We start from the raw sequence: 14,691 nt of genomic DNA, 5'->3' as shown, positions 1-14,691 counted from the left end.
AGGTGTAATTATTAAAACTAAGTGTTATTGTAATATAGAATAAATATATACTGGAGTACCATAAAAGAAGCACAACAAAAGAAAAAATATTCTCTTATAAGTTTAAAAAATAATATTCAGCATATCAATAATATTAAATATTTATCTTAGTACTAATATTTATATGTCAAGTTGATTTTTACAAATTAGAATACAATGACTTCTACGCGAAAAATAGACTAGTATAATAGGATTCTGGTGAATAAATTAACATCTTAAGAAGATGAAATAATAGATTTTTAGTTAAATTTTATCAGTATAATTTAGTTATTTACACCTTTGAATAATTCATCAAGTAAAATAATCTTATTTTAATTTTCTAAAAAATAAAATCAACTTGATTTATAGATTTGTACTTAACAGAAATTTTATTTATTGATTATCATGTTGAATAATAATTCTTCACATATACTAGAATAATATTTCTATATGATAATAGTACGTATTTTTATGATATACTTTGTGTTATTACAATTATAACATATTTTTATAAATATATAAATAAAACAAACCATTTTTTAGTAATTAATTAAAAGAAAATTGAAATAAACTTTTATTAAAATATTACTTTTATTAAAATATTACAATTGGGGGGTTGGAATGCAATTTGTAATGAAAGGGAAAAGGGGTTGAAAATGAAAATAACATGTATGTCTGCGTTTCATTCCATTTCCTCTGCGTTTAATGCACAACATATTGTGCTGTGTTTTTTAAACAGCAGAGGATCCGTTCCCGGAAAAAACCGCCATGGTCCAGTCCTCTCTTCGCCTACAATGCATTCCCGGCTAAAGGCGTTACTTGCACGCGCCGCCATAAAATCCGCCTCCCTTTATTCTCCTTCACATTTGCGGAACTCCCGAGTTGTGCCTATCGGTGACTACACCACCGTTGCCAATGTTGTTGAAAATAATGTTTGCTCCAAACACCAAAGCTTGAGTCGCCAACCTGTCCTATCGCGGCGTCGGTTCTGTGGCTACGCCGCTGAGCAGTTCTCCGACGACGAATATGAATGCGATTACGAAAACCACCCAGTAATTCTTTCAATTTTCCTTCTATATAATTGCCCAGAAGATGTTTGATATAATGCCTGCATTATGGTTTTGAATTCCTAGTTTGATTTTGTAACTTAAGAAGTGGTTATGATTGAAAAAGTTCCCCGTGCTATCAAAAACATGAAACCCATATGATTGGGATAAAGACTCAATCTTTGACGAGTAGCCTGCCCTGTAGTAATACTTGAGGATACCACATTATTTGTTATATGGTGCTAATAGTTTACGAGTTCTTTATTTCTTGGTTGGTTTTGGATGAGAAACAGAGTGGTTGTCCATATCAATTTCTCAGCTATATTATCACTTACAGCTACTTGGTAGTAGTTGTTTGGTGTATAAAACCAGTTATTTATGCCAAACACATTATCCTACAGCCGTCATCATCAGTGGCGAATATTGATGAGTGGAAATGGAAAATCAGCATGCTGTTACAAAATGATACAGATCAAGAGATTATTTCTCGTGATAAAAGAGATAAACGGGACTTTGAACAAATATCCAACCTTGCCAAACGGATGGGGCTTTACTGGTAGGACAGTTTACCTGACATCTATTTGTTTTCTATTTTTTGTTTTTATTTAGTGGTGTAAAATACTCTGAATATCATTGCCAGTCAGCTGTATGGGAAAGTGATCGTGGCCAGTAAGGTTCCTCTTCCCAACTACAGGCCAGATCTGGATGATAAGCGGCCTCAGAGGGAGGTTAGAAAGTTAATCATGGGCATTGGTTCATTTTGTATAATTATCACATCTTACATGCACTTTAATTATTGTGAAATGTGAATTACAATCTCCACTATTGCATGACCCTCAAAATCATTTCTGGTATGTGTTTGACTTACAAGACACTTGTTAGTTCACTAGCAGAGCACTAAAAAAAAGAATTATGATCTTGTTATATTGCCTACGCAATCACATATATCTCTACGAATATCTTATTTCTGCTTATATAGCTGCATTCTCTCTGTTACCAAACATGCAGCATAGTACGTTCACCTCTAGAAAACTTGTTTCTCATTTGCTTTTTAGAACTTTGCTAGGCCATCACCTATTTTTCACGCAACATTTCCAGTAGAACTTGATTTAGAATGATCGTATAACCCTTGTAGTTCTCACAGCTACACTTGTAGCTACATTTGATTAAGAACTGGGTTGTTTTTTTACTCGTTGAGTGGAAGGCCAAGTCGTGTCAACAAAAAATAACGAAGGATTGAGATTGAGGATAAAGGCTAAGGAGATGATGGGTTTGGTAAAGATATGGAAGAAGATAATGAGTGTATGGATTCGTTCTATTCAAAACACAAATATACCTATATACCTATCAGTAACAAAGATATGAGCTGGAACCTGCTTTCTTTTTTCACGATTTACGCAAGCTGTGAGGAGATATGAATGATATCATTGACCAACTTCTTAGTTCTTATTCAAAAAGGCTGAGTAATTTATCTTACTGGAAATATTGTGTTTAACTTGTCCAGGTTGTCATCCCATTGAGCTTGCAAAGAAGGGTTGAGAGTTTGCTTCAGGAACATCTTGACAGAACAAGCTTAAACTCCAAAAAGGCCTGTCAGATTTCAAATGAGATTGAGTCTACCAATCCAGTTGAAAATGTCGATTCAGCTGAACATGCAGATCCGTTTCTCGATGCTTCTGTCATGGAGAAGGTTTTGCAGAGACGGAGCTTGCGATTGCGTAATATGCAAAGAACTTGGCAGGCATGCATTTCATTTGAATGTGATGAACTGTATTATTGTGAACCGACTTATTGTTCATTTTTTGACTCGCATCAACTAGGTTCATGGCTTTGCGTTTGCAGCCATTTTCAACAAAATGAGGTTGCGGAGAGAAAAAAAAGTTACTTATTAGCAATAGTTCAATCCCTATTGTTCTCTACATATGCTGACAGCAACATATCTTATTAATATATATCCCCTCCCAAACTTTGAAATTTCAAACTGCCAATCCAACCATTACGATTTTCCTACTACCATTATAATTACCTCATTGTCCTCAACAATGTGTTTCATAGCATTTTGTTAAGATCATAATCAGAGTAGGTGTTTGGATCCAGAGTCTATCTGATGTGTCTTATTTAGGGTCTTTTCCCTGTCAAATGAACATAAATGCTATTCTTCCATTACAAAGAAGATATACAGTTTCATGGATGTTACCTTTTTTTACACCAGATGTACTTTCCAAAACCCTCATTTGTAGAGAGAACCAAAGACCATGAATGAACACTAGTTTTTGTTCTAGATACTTCTTGGCATAGAAGTTGTTCGGTCACGGCATAAGTATACACTGGCTTTATCGTAGGAGATGTAGGACATGCAGACTCATTGGTTGCTTCTAAGCCAGTCTATGAGCAAATCGAATGATGAACATGTCGATATGATGAAGAGGATTTTGAGCTTAAGATGCCCGGATTGAAAGATTTGTCATGCAGATAAGCTACTGCAGAGAAGTTAAAATTTCTCTGTTGTAGACTCTGCAAGAAATGCGTTCAGGTGTTCTACATCATGATAATGTACCTTTATATATGGGAAAGCTTGTGACCTAGAAAAGCTAAAAACAGTTTGTGATTTCAAGAAGCTGCAGGGAAAAATTGAGAGTGTAGCCCTTCGTATAATTGAAAGAGATATACAATTGCTAGATAAACTGGGGGTTATGGCGTTAAATGCAAGAAACCTATCAAGATGTTTTTGCGACAACTAGATAACCATAGATCTTGTATACCATGGCCAAAGTCATTTCACAAACAAATTTAGAAATCACAAGCATTCATACACGACCTGCAATCTAGTTTGTGGGGAGTGTGATATTCTCTTAATCACTACTGGTTTAAAATTATTGCGGTATTATATTTGAGATCTCTTCTTTATTCTCTTCTGTTAGTTAGTGTAAGACTTTGTCTATTAGTTCTTAGGTATGTGGCTTGTTCTACTACATAATTCTCCATACTTCATTTTCTGTGAGGTAGTATGATGAAGCCTTAACATGTCTTCAAATATCTTAAAGCTTTTAAAATATGGCAAAAGATTTTTTTTTTAAAAGTAAGGAATTCTCAACTTGTTTGTTAAAATATAAACTGACTCCTCTAGTTTTCTCATGAAAGCCTTTGCTAACATGACCTTTTTTTTATCTTTTCTGGAAAGCACTGCAAAGACTTAACTACTCCGTATAACATATGTTTGACATCCTATAAGCTCCATTTTTATTTTATAAGACATAAGTGCTTGTAACAAATATTAGCCAATCACCCTTTATGCCAACTTATAGTACTATGTTTTTTGGGTCTCAAATTCAGTTTTATTATTTTCTCAACACAGGAATCACCTGAAGGACGACGAATGCTGGATTTTAGGAAATCCCTCCCTGCATTTAAGGAGAAGGAAAGGCTCCTTCAAGCAATTGCAAGGAATCAGGTTAAGTTCTTAATTCTTTGTGATATGTGATATGAACCAGAAGAATTGTCATTAATGTGATAAATACCCTCCCAAGCTAGAGAAATTTCAGCATAATACACAATGAAGTTCTACTATACTCTAGTATCTTACTAACTCTCTTCAGTTTCTCGGGACTTATATTTGTTGCATTTAAAAACTTGGAACAACAAAAATCTTGGTCTTAAATAAGGAAATTATAAGGGTTTTATTGCAATAATTGCACAAAGATATGTGAATGATGTAGAAGGTGGGATTGGGATCTATCTTGATAGTTTCCTTTCAAATTCCTTCTCAAATAAATACTTCATATGAATTTCTGTCCTCTTCTCACAGATTCCTCTTTCCCTAAACTGGTGTGGTTGGTCTAACATTGGAAATTTAGCATGCCATCTAGCTTTCTATTAGCTATTGCGGTTAGAAGGACTAACGATTTTTTGAAGATAAAAATTCCGTTTGAACTTCAAGAATTATGATGCAATTCATTGGTCATGTTGTTTTAATCTTATTGATTTATAATTACATATGTTATAACAAATAGGTTGTGGTGATTTCTGGAGAGACTGGTTGTGGTAAGACCACACAACTCCCTCAGTATATTTTGGAGGCAAATATAGAGTCTGGCAGGGGAGCGTTTTGTAACATAATCTGTACACAGCCCCGAAGAATATCCGCAATGACTGTTGCAGAAAGAGTTTCTGCAGAGAGGGGAGAGCCTCTTGGTGAATCAGTAGGCTTGCTATCTGTTTCTTCTTAATTTAATACTAGTTTCAGTTTAAGTGATGTATCTGCCTTTGTAGTTAAGTCACTGCTGAATGGATAGTTTCTAGTTGCCACAACTTTTTTTGTCTTTAGTTTCTCTTTAGTTTCTTTTTATAAACAATAACTTTCATGATAGATTGGATATAAAGTGCGATTAGAGGGAATGAAAGGGAAGAACACACATTTGCTTTTCTGTACCAGTGGAATTTTGCTCCGAAGGCTCTTGAGTGATAGAAACCTGGATGGTGTAACTCATGTTTTTGTTGATGAAATTCATGAGCGAGGCATGAATGAAGGTGCACACTTATATGTGTACAGATTTGGTAATTTGTTTAGCTAAAGCTTATGGTATTATATTCCTGACATGCTGCTCAATATTCCAGATTTCTTGTTGATTGTCTTGAAGGATCTTCTTCCACGACGACCGGATTTGAGATTAATCTTGATGAGTGCCACTCTGAATGCTGATCTATTTTCTAATTATTTTGGTGGAGCACCTATGATTCATATTCCTGTAAGTTCAAAAGGAGTTCCCTAAGTGTCAAATACTGCAATAGAGAGTCTTGTTCCATACTGGACTTCATGTTTTGGGATGGGAATCAGTTTTTTGGTTAAGTATCCATGTACTTCGTCTGGTAGGGACTTTTGTGCCTGTGCATTAAATTACATATGAAGAGCAACTCTTTTATGTGTGCAGGGTTTCACTTATCCTGTAAGAGTATGTTTTCTGGAAGATATACTGGAAATGACGGGATATAAGATAACTTCGTTCAACCAAATAGATGATTATGGCCAAGAGAAGCTTTGGAAGACACAAAAACAACTAGCTCCACGGAAAAGAAAAAATCAAATTACCTCTCTTGTTGAGGTAGGATTTCTTTTTCTGAACTTTGCACCAATTGTCATACTATATTGTGTACTTCAATTCATTACTCCATTTCTTATTAAAGTAAAATTGTGAAAAAGATTCCAATTTGGGGAAAATAATGTAACTTTTAGATTTCTGATCTTTTGGATAAATTTTAGATTCACTGTCAGGTTTATTATTATGCCATGCACTGTGAATTGTTTACCCTCCATTCCGTATTTTCTTTCTGTTAAATCTGTATAATGCATACTTTGATTGGCTAGCATCAAATCCTGATTTGCTTTTAGTTTATAACACAGTCTTACTTAGTTGGCAATCGGTTTTTACTTTACCTTGGAAGATTTATTGGCAAAAAATGGGTAGGGTGTTAATTGTTCCAGTGTTATGTTGTTTCCGTTGGTTAGAATTAGAAAGGAATAAATGTTTCTTTGAGCACCAATATGAATATATGGGGAGGTCTGGCATTTGGTATGAATCTAGAATCGCTTGATGTGTTTCTTCAAATTGCAAAGAATTCATTTTTTTTCTCGTATCAGATAAGGCTAGAGATTGAAATTGTGTGTGGAGCTAAAACATTTTCGTCATCCAAGGTTGACTTTACTCTTTGTACCTTTTTATTCAAATAAAAATCCATGTTTCTTACCACCCCACACAAAAAAAACAACAGAAAGAAAGAAAAGGAATTATGACTGTATTTAATGGCTGAAGGAGCTAGGCCGAACATACAGGCGATACCTTTCTATTTATCTTCTCTTGTTGGATTTTTTCTTGTAAAACTTTCAAATTGTGCTTTCTTATATTGTGAAGAAAACTAAAAAGGTAGATCTTTTCTCTCTCTGCTTGTCTTCTTTTTTATACAGTTTTGGTTAACCATATCTTTACCAAGTGATACAATTTCATTGCATCAGCAGCCTACTATGATAAAGGCATTATGCATAGGCATATTAGTTTCCAAAGTAGTCTAGTAATCTGCCAAACACTTTTACATGTATGCATGATTTGTCAATGCTTAACCACTTTAGAAGAATTTGCTTTTTCCAGTTATGTGGCAATTTCATAAATTGTCTTATGAAGCTTGTTGTGCTATGTGTTCTATGTACAGGAAGCTCTGAGTAAAGCAAAATTTGAGAACTATAGCTCTAGAGTACAAGAGTCTTTATCGTGCTGGATACCCGACTCTATTGGGTTCAATCTCTTAGAGGCTGTGTTGTGCCATATAACTCGCAAGGAACGCCCTGGGGCTGTGTTGGTATTTATGACTGGGTGGGAGGATATTAGTTGTTTGAGGGATCAGTTAAAAGCTCATCCTCTCTTAGGGGATCCAAATAGGGTCCTTCTGCTTACATGCCATGGCTCAATGGCAACTTCTGAACAGGTAAGTGGTTTTTGCATTACATTCCCCCTCTCTCTCTCTCTCTCTTTTCATTTCAAGTTTTATCTTGCCACTTGCCTTCATGAGTGACTATGATAAAAATAGAACATAAAGTTTTCCAGAATAACTGTTCTTTCCGATATTTCAATTGCTTGAGTTGATATTCTGGGAGCAACATATTATTTGTATTTATGATCTTTCCCCAAGTTGAGCTCCAATAATTTTGTCCTAAGAGTGTTTCTCTGTCTCTGCTAAATATCCATTTTTTTATTATAATGTACAGTACTTACCATCCCCAACTTGTTTATCTTACAGAAACTCATATTTGAGAGGCCACCTCCCAATGTACGGAAAATAGTGCTTGCTACGAATATGGCTGAGGCAAGTATTACAATCAATGACATAGTTTTCGTTGTTGATTGTGGTAAAGCAAAAGAGACTACTTATGATGCTCTAAATAACACACCGTGTCTACTACCTTCATGGATATCCCAAGCTTCTGCTCGGCAAGTGAGTTAAAACATTCTTGTTTACTTTTTCATACTTACTGGTTGGTTCTGTATAATCTGTAAGATAATAAGATATCCTTCTGATAAATATTTAGGTGCTTTATTGCTACATAAATTGAATCAAGGAGAAATCTACTAATCTACTTACATTAGGTTTGTGGTGCCTGCACTGCATTTAAACCTTTCTGCTAAGAATTTAAATGCTTCACCTTGTAACACACTGAAACAATATTATATTGATACTGGGTCTTGCTAAGTTATATAGTACCATTAATTGTTTAAAGCTTGCATAGGGTTTGTTAATTCACTTCTACTATTGTATCATGATTTTTTACCTTATTTAGTCACTAATGTTGTCCTTGTCCATGTTTTGCTTGCAGAGAAGGGGTAGGGCTGGCCGTGTACAGCCAGGGGAGTGCTACCACCTGTATCCACAATGTGTATATGAAGCTTTTGCTGAATATCAACTCCCTGAACTTTTAAGAACTCCATTGAACTCTCTCTGCTTGCAAATTAAAAGTTTACAAGTCGAAAGTATTGGGGATTTTATATCTGCTTCTCTTCAGCCACCTGAACCACTGGCTGTAAGCAAATACCACTTAGTTCGTGTTGATATATAATGCTGAAAGTTGCACGACATTTGGTTCTATATGTCTTTTAGTCTGGCGAGACTTATTGATTTCATGTGCAGTTCTGCTATCAGGACATTGATGCTTTATGAGTTCCAAAAATTATTCCCCATGCTATGGGACAGTCATCCCGCATTACACAAATGAAAATGGTTAACTACTGGTGTGAAATAGATTTCTTATTAACACTTATGGTTCTATTTGACAAAACTTTCTTCACCAAACTCAAAATATGGGTACCCAAATTCTTCCAATTTATAATGACCGCACAACAAGAGGTCCATTAGAGGTATACTTAGTCTTGAGAAGAAATGCAATTAGATTTCTTAGTCTGTAGCTTTCCTTTTCCCTAGTATCCCGTAACAATCTCTTGCTTCGGGTATTCTATAAAATGTTTGACGAAATGCATTTTAGGAATCATATCAGGAATAAGTAATATGTTAGGAATTTAGGATATACTCTTGATGTATTTCAGAGAGTATTAGTCTAAGATATTTTGAACTATTAAGAGAGAGAATTGCTTTTCAAGGAAATCTTGTGGAGAGTTCGTAATTTATTTTTTGGAAATAAAATTGGTTCACAAAAATAATCAAACTTTGCCTTATTGCATCTCTAATTTGCTTGTCGATTTGGATGAAAGGATTTAAATCACATAACATTGTTCATATTCATCAAGTCACCTCTAGATATAAAAGTTCAATGCTTCTGGTACCGGAACTTCTCTGCATTATTCAGTAAATTTTAGTTTCATTTTTCTTTTTTTCTCCATGTTCTTCTGTTTCAAACATTTTCTTTGGTCTTAAGTTTTGGATAAAAACGAAGTGTGCATCTCTTATAGTACATGTTTTAAGTTATTCTGATGGATATAACATGACTTTCACCTGCCTTTTCTATCCAACAAGGCACCTGGAGTCATCCTTGTTGATTCTCTCTGAACATTTCAGGTTCAAAATGCTGTTGATTTTTTGAAGATGATTGGTGCTTTGGATGAAAATGAGAACCTTACTCATCTTGGTATGTGAACTAAACAACTCATCTGCATGTTATGTTATGGGACTCATCTTGATATGTAGCCTTTCCAATTTTTATTATGTGAACTTTATATCTTGTGCAATCAGGAAAGTTCTTGTCTGTGCTTCCGGTGGATCCTAAGCTGGGGAAAATGCTAATCATGGGGGCTATCTATTGCTGCTTTGACCCTATACTGACAATTGTTGCTGGTCTCAGTGTCAGGGATCCTTTTCTTTTGCCTCAAGATAAAAAGGATGTAAGTTAGCACATTTTACATGCATTTCTTCCTTATTAATGAATGTTGTATGTCATGTGGTATTACTGAAGGCATGATTGTTTTTGCATTCAGTTGAAGCATCAGTTCGTTGGTGATAGCTGACAATTTGCTACTGTAGTCATTATTATCCATGCTTACTGAACATTTTGGTTAATAATTAATACGCTGTTGTCCCATCATTATGTGCATTTCTTTTTTCATTTATTTTCTGTTAGGTGCTTTAATAAATGACCGAGGATAATTTATAAATATTGGCTTCATTCGTGCAATTCTAGAGGTGAGGAAATACAAGTGTAATGGTCTATAAAAGCTGATGTAGTCATTGGTCAGATCATGTTTTATATGCATTGTTATGTTTCTTGGTTAAGCACACATTTTGTAAGTTACTTTTTCTTTATGCTGGCATGAGACTGTTTCCTTTAGAAGGTAAAATGGTTACATAGGGAGAGCAAAATGCGATTATGTATGCAAGTATCTGTTCATCTTTTTACTTCTTCTTGAGGCAATAGAAAGCTTTTAAAAGTAGATGGTCTACATGGGGAAGTTCACAAGCTGATTTACATTTCTATGACTGTGTAGTTAGCTGGAACAGCTAAGTCGAGATTCTCAGCAAAGGACTATAGTGATCATATGGCACTTGTTCGTGCATATGAAGGATGGAAGGATGCTGAAAGAGAAGGATCAGCATACGAGTATTGTTGGAGAAACTTCCTCTCTCTCCAAACTCTTCAAGCTATCCATTCTCTTCGTAAACAATTCACTTACATCTTGAAAGATGCCGGGTTGCTAGATACAGATGGGTCAATTAATAACAGATTAAGTCACAATCAATCATTGGTTCGTGCTGTAATATGTTCTGGCCTATTTCCTGGCATTGTGTCTGTAGTGGTGAGTTCTACACTTCTACTACTTATAGTTCTTTTTGGACTTTGGCCCATCGGATTGACACATTGTTTTTTTCCTTATTGACAGCCTCGTGAGACTACAATGTCTTTCAAAACAATGGATGATGGGCCCGTCTTGCTCTATGCGGTAGGTTGTGAAGCCTATTTAGTTATCTACGAGATTCATAAGTTTTCTCGCAACACACTTAAGAATGGACTGCATCAAACTGTCCTCACCACTATTAAATAGAAAATGGAACTGTTCAAACTCTGAGCATTGAATACTGCATCTTAAATCTTAATGCTGTAGCAGTACATCTAAATCTGGGAATATTGTGAAGAAACAGAAAGACTCTGCTTAGCAAACAATTTAAAGCTTAGCAAACAATTTAAAACTCCCCAAGATAAACATGAAATCCATCCAATTTACTCCTGCCAATATCACAACTTGAGTCTCATAAAAGTCTTTTTGCCTAGTAAAAATTCTAGCATTTACATTGAATATGGTCAAGGATTAGAAGGATGACATGGGTGATTTTCCAATCACACCCCATCTAGTTGGATGCATATGATGTGAATTATCATAGATTATGTAAACAATCCTGGCCTCCCACATTATCAAAAGATTTTCTATCCCTTGAATTATGTGGTAGGATTAGATCACTAATATATTAATACTATTATATATTCAAGCTAATTACACAAAGTAAAGTTGCTGTCATTTGTTATATATTTTAACCTCCCAACAGGTCTAGATGATTTTGTTGAGTTGGAATCGAGTTATATATGACCTTAAATTTCAGGAACTAAATCTTTTCTTTTAGGATTCCCGTGACAGTCATTCATGAACATTGTAAATCTGATACTTTCCTATTCTGGATGATAACAAAAAGAATATTTAACTGAAGGAAATATCATAATCTCGCAATAAAAGAAAAACTTACAACTTTTACACACCTCTTATATTTTTCATTTTCTAGGATTTTGATGTTACTGAGAATTGTTAATCAGTGCCACATTGGTAGGACTATTCATTTTTAGTCATTTTGGTGGGAATAATGTTTTCTCTCTAAACTGAAGTTTTAGTTATGTAGCATGGGAAGTTGCTGAAGCTCTGTTTATGACTATTGAAAAAAAGTAATGATCTTGTTTTATTCATTTATTCCAGAATTCTGTGAATGCACGATACCAAATGATACAATATCCCTGGTTGGTATTTGGTGAGAAGGTGAAAGTCAATACTGTTTTCATACGTGATTCAACTGGAGTATCTGATTCTGTTTTGATCCTGTTTGGTGGTAAACTGGAGTGTGGTGCTACGGTAATTTTCTTTATCAGAAAATGCTCTGATGACTGTATTTCACTATTTACTTATTGGTGTGTGTATGTGTCTTCTGATTGTTTCAGGGAGGACTTCTGAAAATGTTGGAGGGATATGTTGAATTTTTCATGGACCCAAGCTTGGCCGAGTGCTATCTGAAACTCAAGAAGGAGGCAGATAAACTATTAATACAGAAAGTAATTTCTCATCTCATATGTGTTTCTTTCCGCATCAATAATTTTGTTAATTTTCTGTCTCTTTGTAAAATTTAAACATACTAGTAACAGCATTCCATTCATATGGTAAAATTGTTTGGTTTGTTTATCGTTGTTTTTTTAACTCTTGATTTTTTATTCAGATATCTTATTCGTCAATTGTGATGTTCTCATCAAGTCAACAAGTTTGACATTGTATTATTTTAAATATTCTTTCCAAACATTATGGCTGGTACAAAGTTTGATTATGACCCTCTCTTAAAATTTTCATATCTATTTTTAGCATTAAAATATATGCCGGGCAGATGTTGTGTATAGTAAAGTAACCAAGTCTCATGCAAGCCTCTATATTTGTGTTAGTTCTGGTCATTTTTGTTTCTGTCAAAAACCTTGAGCTAGAATAAGCGGCAATCCTTTTATTTGCTTTTGTAAATTTTAGTTGAGGAATAGGCCAGTAATAACATGTGATAATTAGATAAGTGCTTCAATGCTTGCGTAGCACTAGGTGAGAGAGATGACAGAATGGGTGGCAGTGGTGGAGTGAGGTGGAGCTATGGGTGCTCCCAGGGACAGGGGAATGGTAGGGTAAAATTATGCTTGTGTATATTATCATTGGCCTTTATTGTTGTTTCAAGAAGACGCATTAGGTGAGAGAGATGACAGAATGGGTGGCAGTGGTGGAGTGAGGTGGAGCTATGGGTGCTCCCAGGGACGGGAATGGTAGGGTAAAATTATGCTTGTGTATATTATCATTGGCCTTTATTGTTGTTTCAAGAAGACATCCTCTTGTGTGGCTTAGTTTCCTAACTTTCACTTCTGGATCATGATATTGCAGCTTGGACATCCCAGCATGGACATTCACAAGGAAGGCAAGTACCTAATGCTTGCTGTTCAGGAGTTGGTGTCAGGCGACCAGTGTGAAGGGAGGTTTGTCTTTGGCCGTGATAGCAAGAAACCCAGAGAATCCTGCGATAAAGAGAGGTTTACGAAAGACGGAACAAATCCAAAGAGCTTGCTTCAGACACTATTGATGAGAGCTGGCCACTCACCTCCCAAGTACAAAACCAAGCATCTCAAGACAAATGAATTCCGGGCTCTAGTTGAGTTCAAGGGCATGCAGTTTGTGGGGAAACCAAAGAAAAATAAGGCCATAGCAGAGAAAGATGCTGCTATAGAAGCATTGGCATGGTTAACCCAAACATCTGAGAACAATCATGTCGAAGATGTCAATTCTCCGCCTGATGTCACCGACAACATGTTGAAACTTCTTGGCAGGCGGAGGAGGTCGAAGCGCAATCCACGTTAAAAAAGTAAGCTCAACTGGATTTCAGAACCATAACTTTGATGAAATCATATCTATTCCATAGTTCCTGGCCCATCATCTGGTCTCGGAGGGGACTGTACAATATACCCATGCTTTAGTCTGTAAATAATGTTCCCTTAAGCCGAGCCTTGAGAAGCCATTAGATATGGGGGTCGCGCAGAAACTCCATGTTGATATATGAGGCATTGGGGCTTTGTAAATGCAGATGCTGCCAATAAGATTATTGACAGAGTTAGCAGCTTAGGAGAAATTTTGGTTGGCGATTGACCTTATAGATGCTGAGTTTTGAAACATAAGAGATTGTAATAGATAGAACAGATAAATAGGTAAAAATGAGAGAACATTTATAAAGTAGTCTGGGGAGTGTAACTTCAAGCATGCATAATAACGATTATATTTGAGTTATATACTTCATTTATTAGATTTCAGTACTAAGTGATTCTCTTTCAATTTTAATGTTGTAGAAATACAACGATGGAAAATCATGGAGTATTTTCTGCCATTTAAACTACTTTTTTACTTCAATACTCATCATTTTTTATTTAATACTACATTCTAAGTATTTTTAATGTTATTAGCTGATGAATAAAAATTACTATTTGCTTGTCATTTATGAAACACCAAATACAAATAGCCCCTCTTGATTTTGCTAAAATTATATGGGTTCTCTCAAAAAATTTCAATCTTAAAATTAGATGAAAGCTCAATTGAAAATGTGTATGAATGGCGATGTCAACACAACCTAAAGTAATACTCAATAAAAGTATTAATATACTCTCCACATTAACTTTCTAATATGTAATAGCTATACATTATCATAGCCCAAAATTTAATGAAATGAAAATACCGTGAAGTTTCAACAAAAGATTGGCAAGAACAAAATCATCATGATACATACAAAAACTATCTAGATTAGCTCCTTTATCAACAGTAGAAGAATGAAACAACTCCTTAATACAAGCCTAAACTCTGAATAATTAATTGAC

At 35.1% G+C, this 14,691-nt stretch overlaps 1 protein-coding gene across 1 annotated transcript; it reads left to right on the top strand.

The window, feature by feature from the left end:
• Positions 1-720: 720 nt before the first annotated feature.
• Positions 721-14,161, top strand: LOC121742168 (DExH-box ATP-dependent RNA helicase DExH3-like). Its single transcript, XM_042135224.1, has 19 exons — positions 721-1,070; positions 1,466-1,620; positions 1,705-1,792; positions 2,569-2,805; positions 4,420-4,515; positions 5,075-5,263; positions 5,432-5,591; positions 5,679-5,809; positions 5,993-6,163; positions 7,266-7,538; positions 7,851-8,045; positions 8,425-8,628; positions 9,618-9,687; positions 9,792-9,940; positions 10,541-10,849; positions 10,934-10,993; positions 12,014-12,166; positions 12,253-12,363; positions 13,217-14,161. The coding sequence occupies exons 1-19, from the start codon at positions 813-815 to the stop codon at positions 13,685-13,687; spliced, it is 3,480 nt and encodes a 1,159-aa protein (XP_041991158.1). The 5' UTR covers positions 721-812; the 3' UTR covers positions 13,688-14,161.
• The last annotated feature ends 530 nt before the right edge of the window (positions 14,162-14,691 follow it).

The sequence above is a fragment of the Salvia splendens genome, chromosome 7 (assembly GCF_004379255.2).
Source record: "Salvia splendens isolate huo1 chromosome 7, SspV2, whole genome shotgun sequence".
Taxonomy (NCBI): domain Eukaryota; kingdom Viridiplantae; phylum Streptophyta; class Magnoliopsida; order Lamiales; family Lamiaceae; genus Salvia; species Salvia splendens.
The sequence above is the reverse complement of the archived record's forward strand: the minus strand, read 5'-3'. Positions and strand labels throughout refer to the sequence as shown.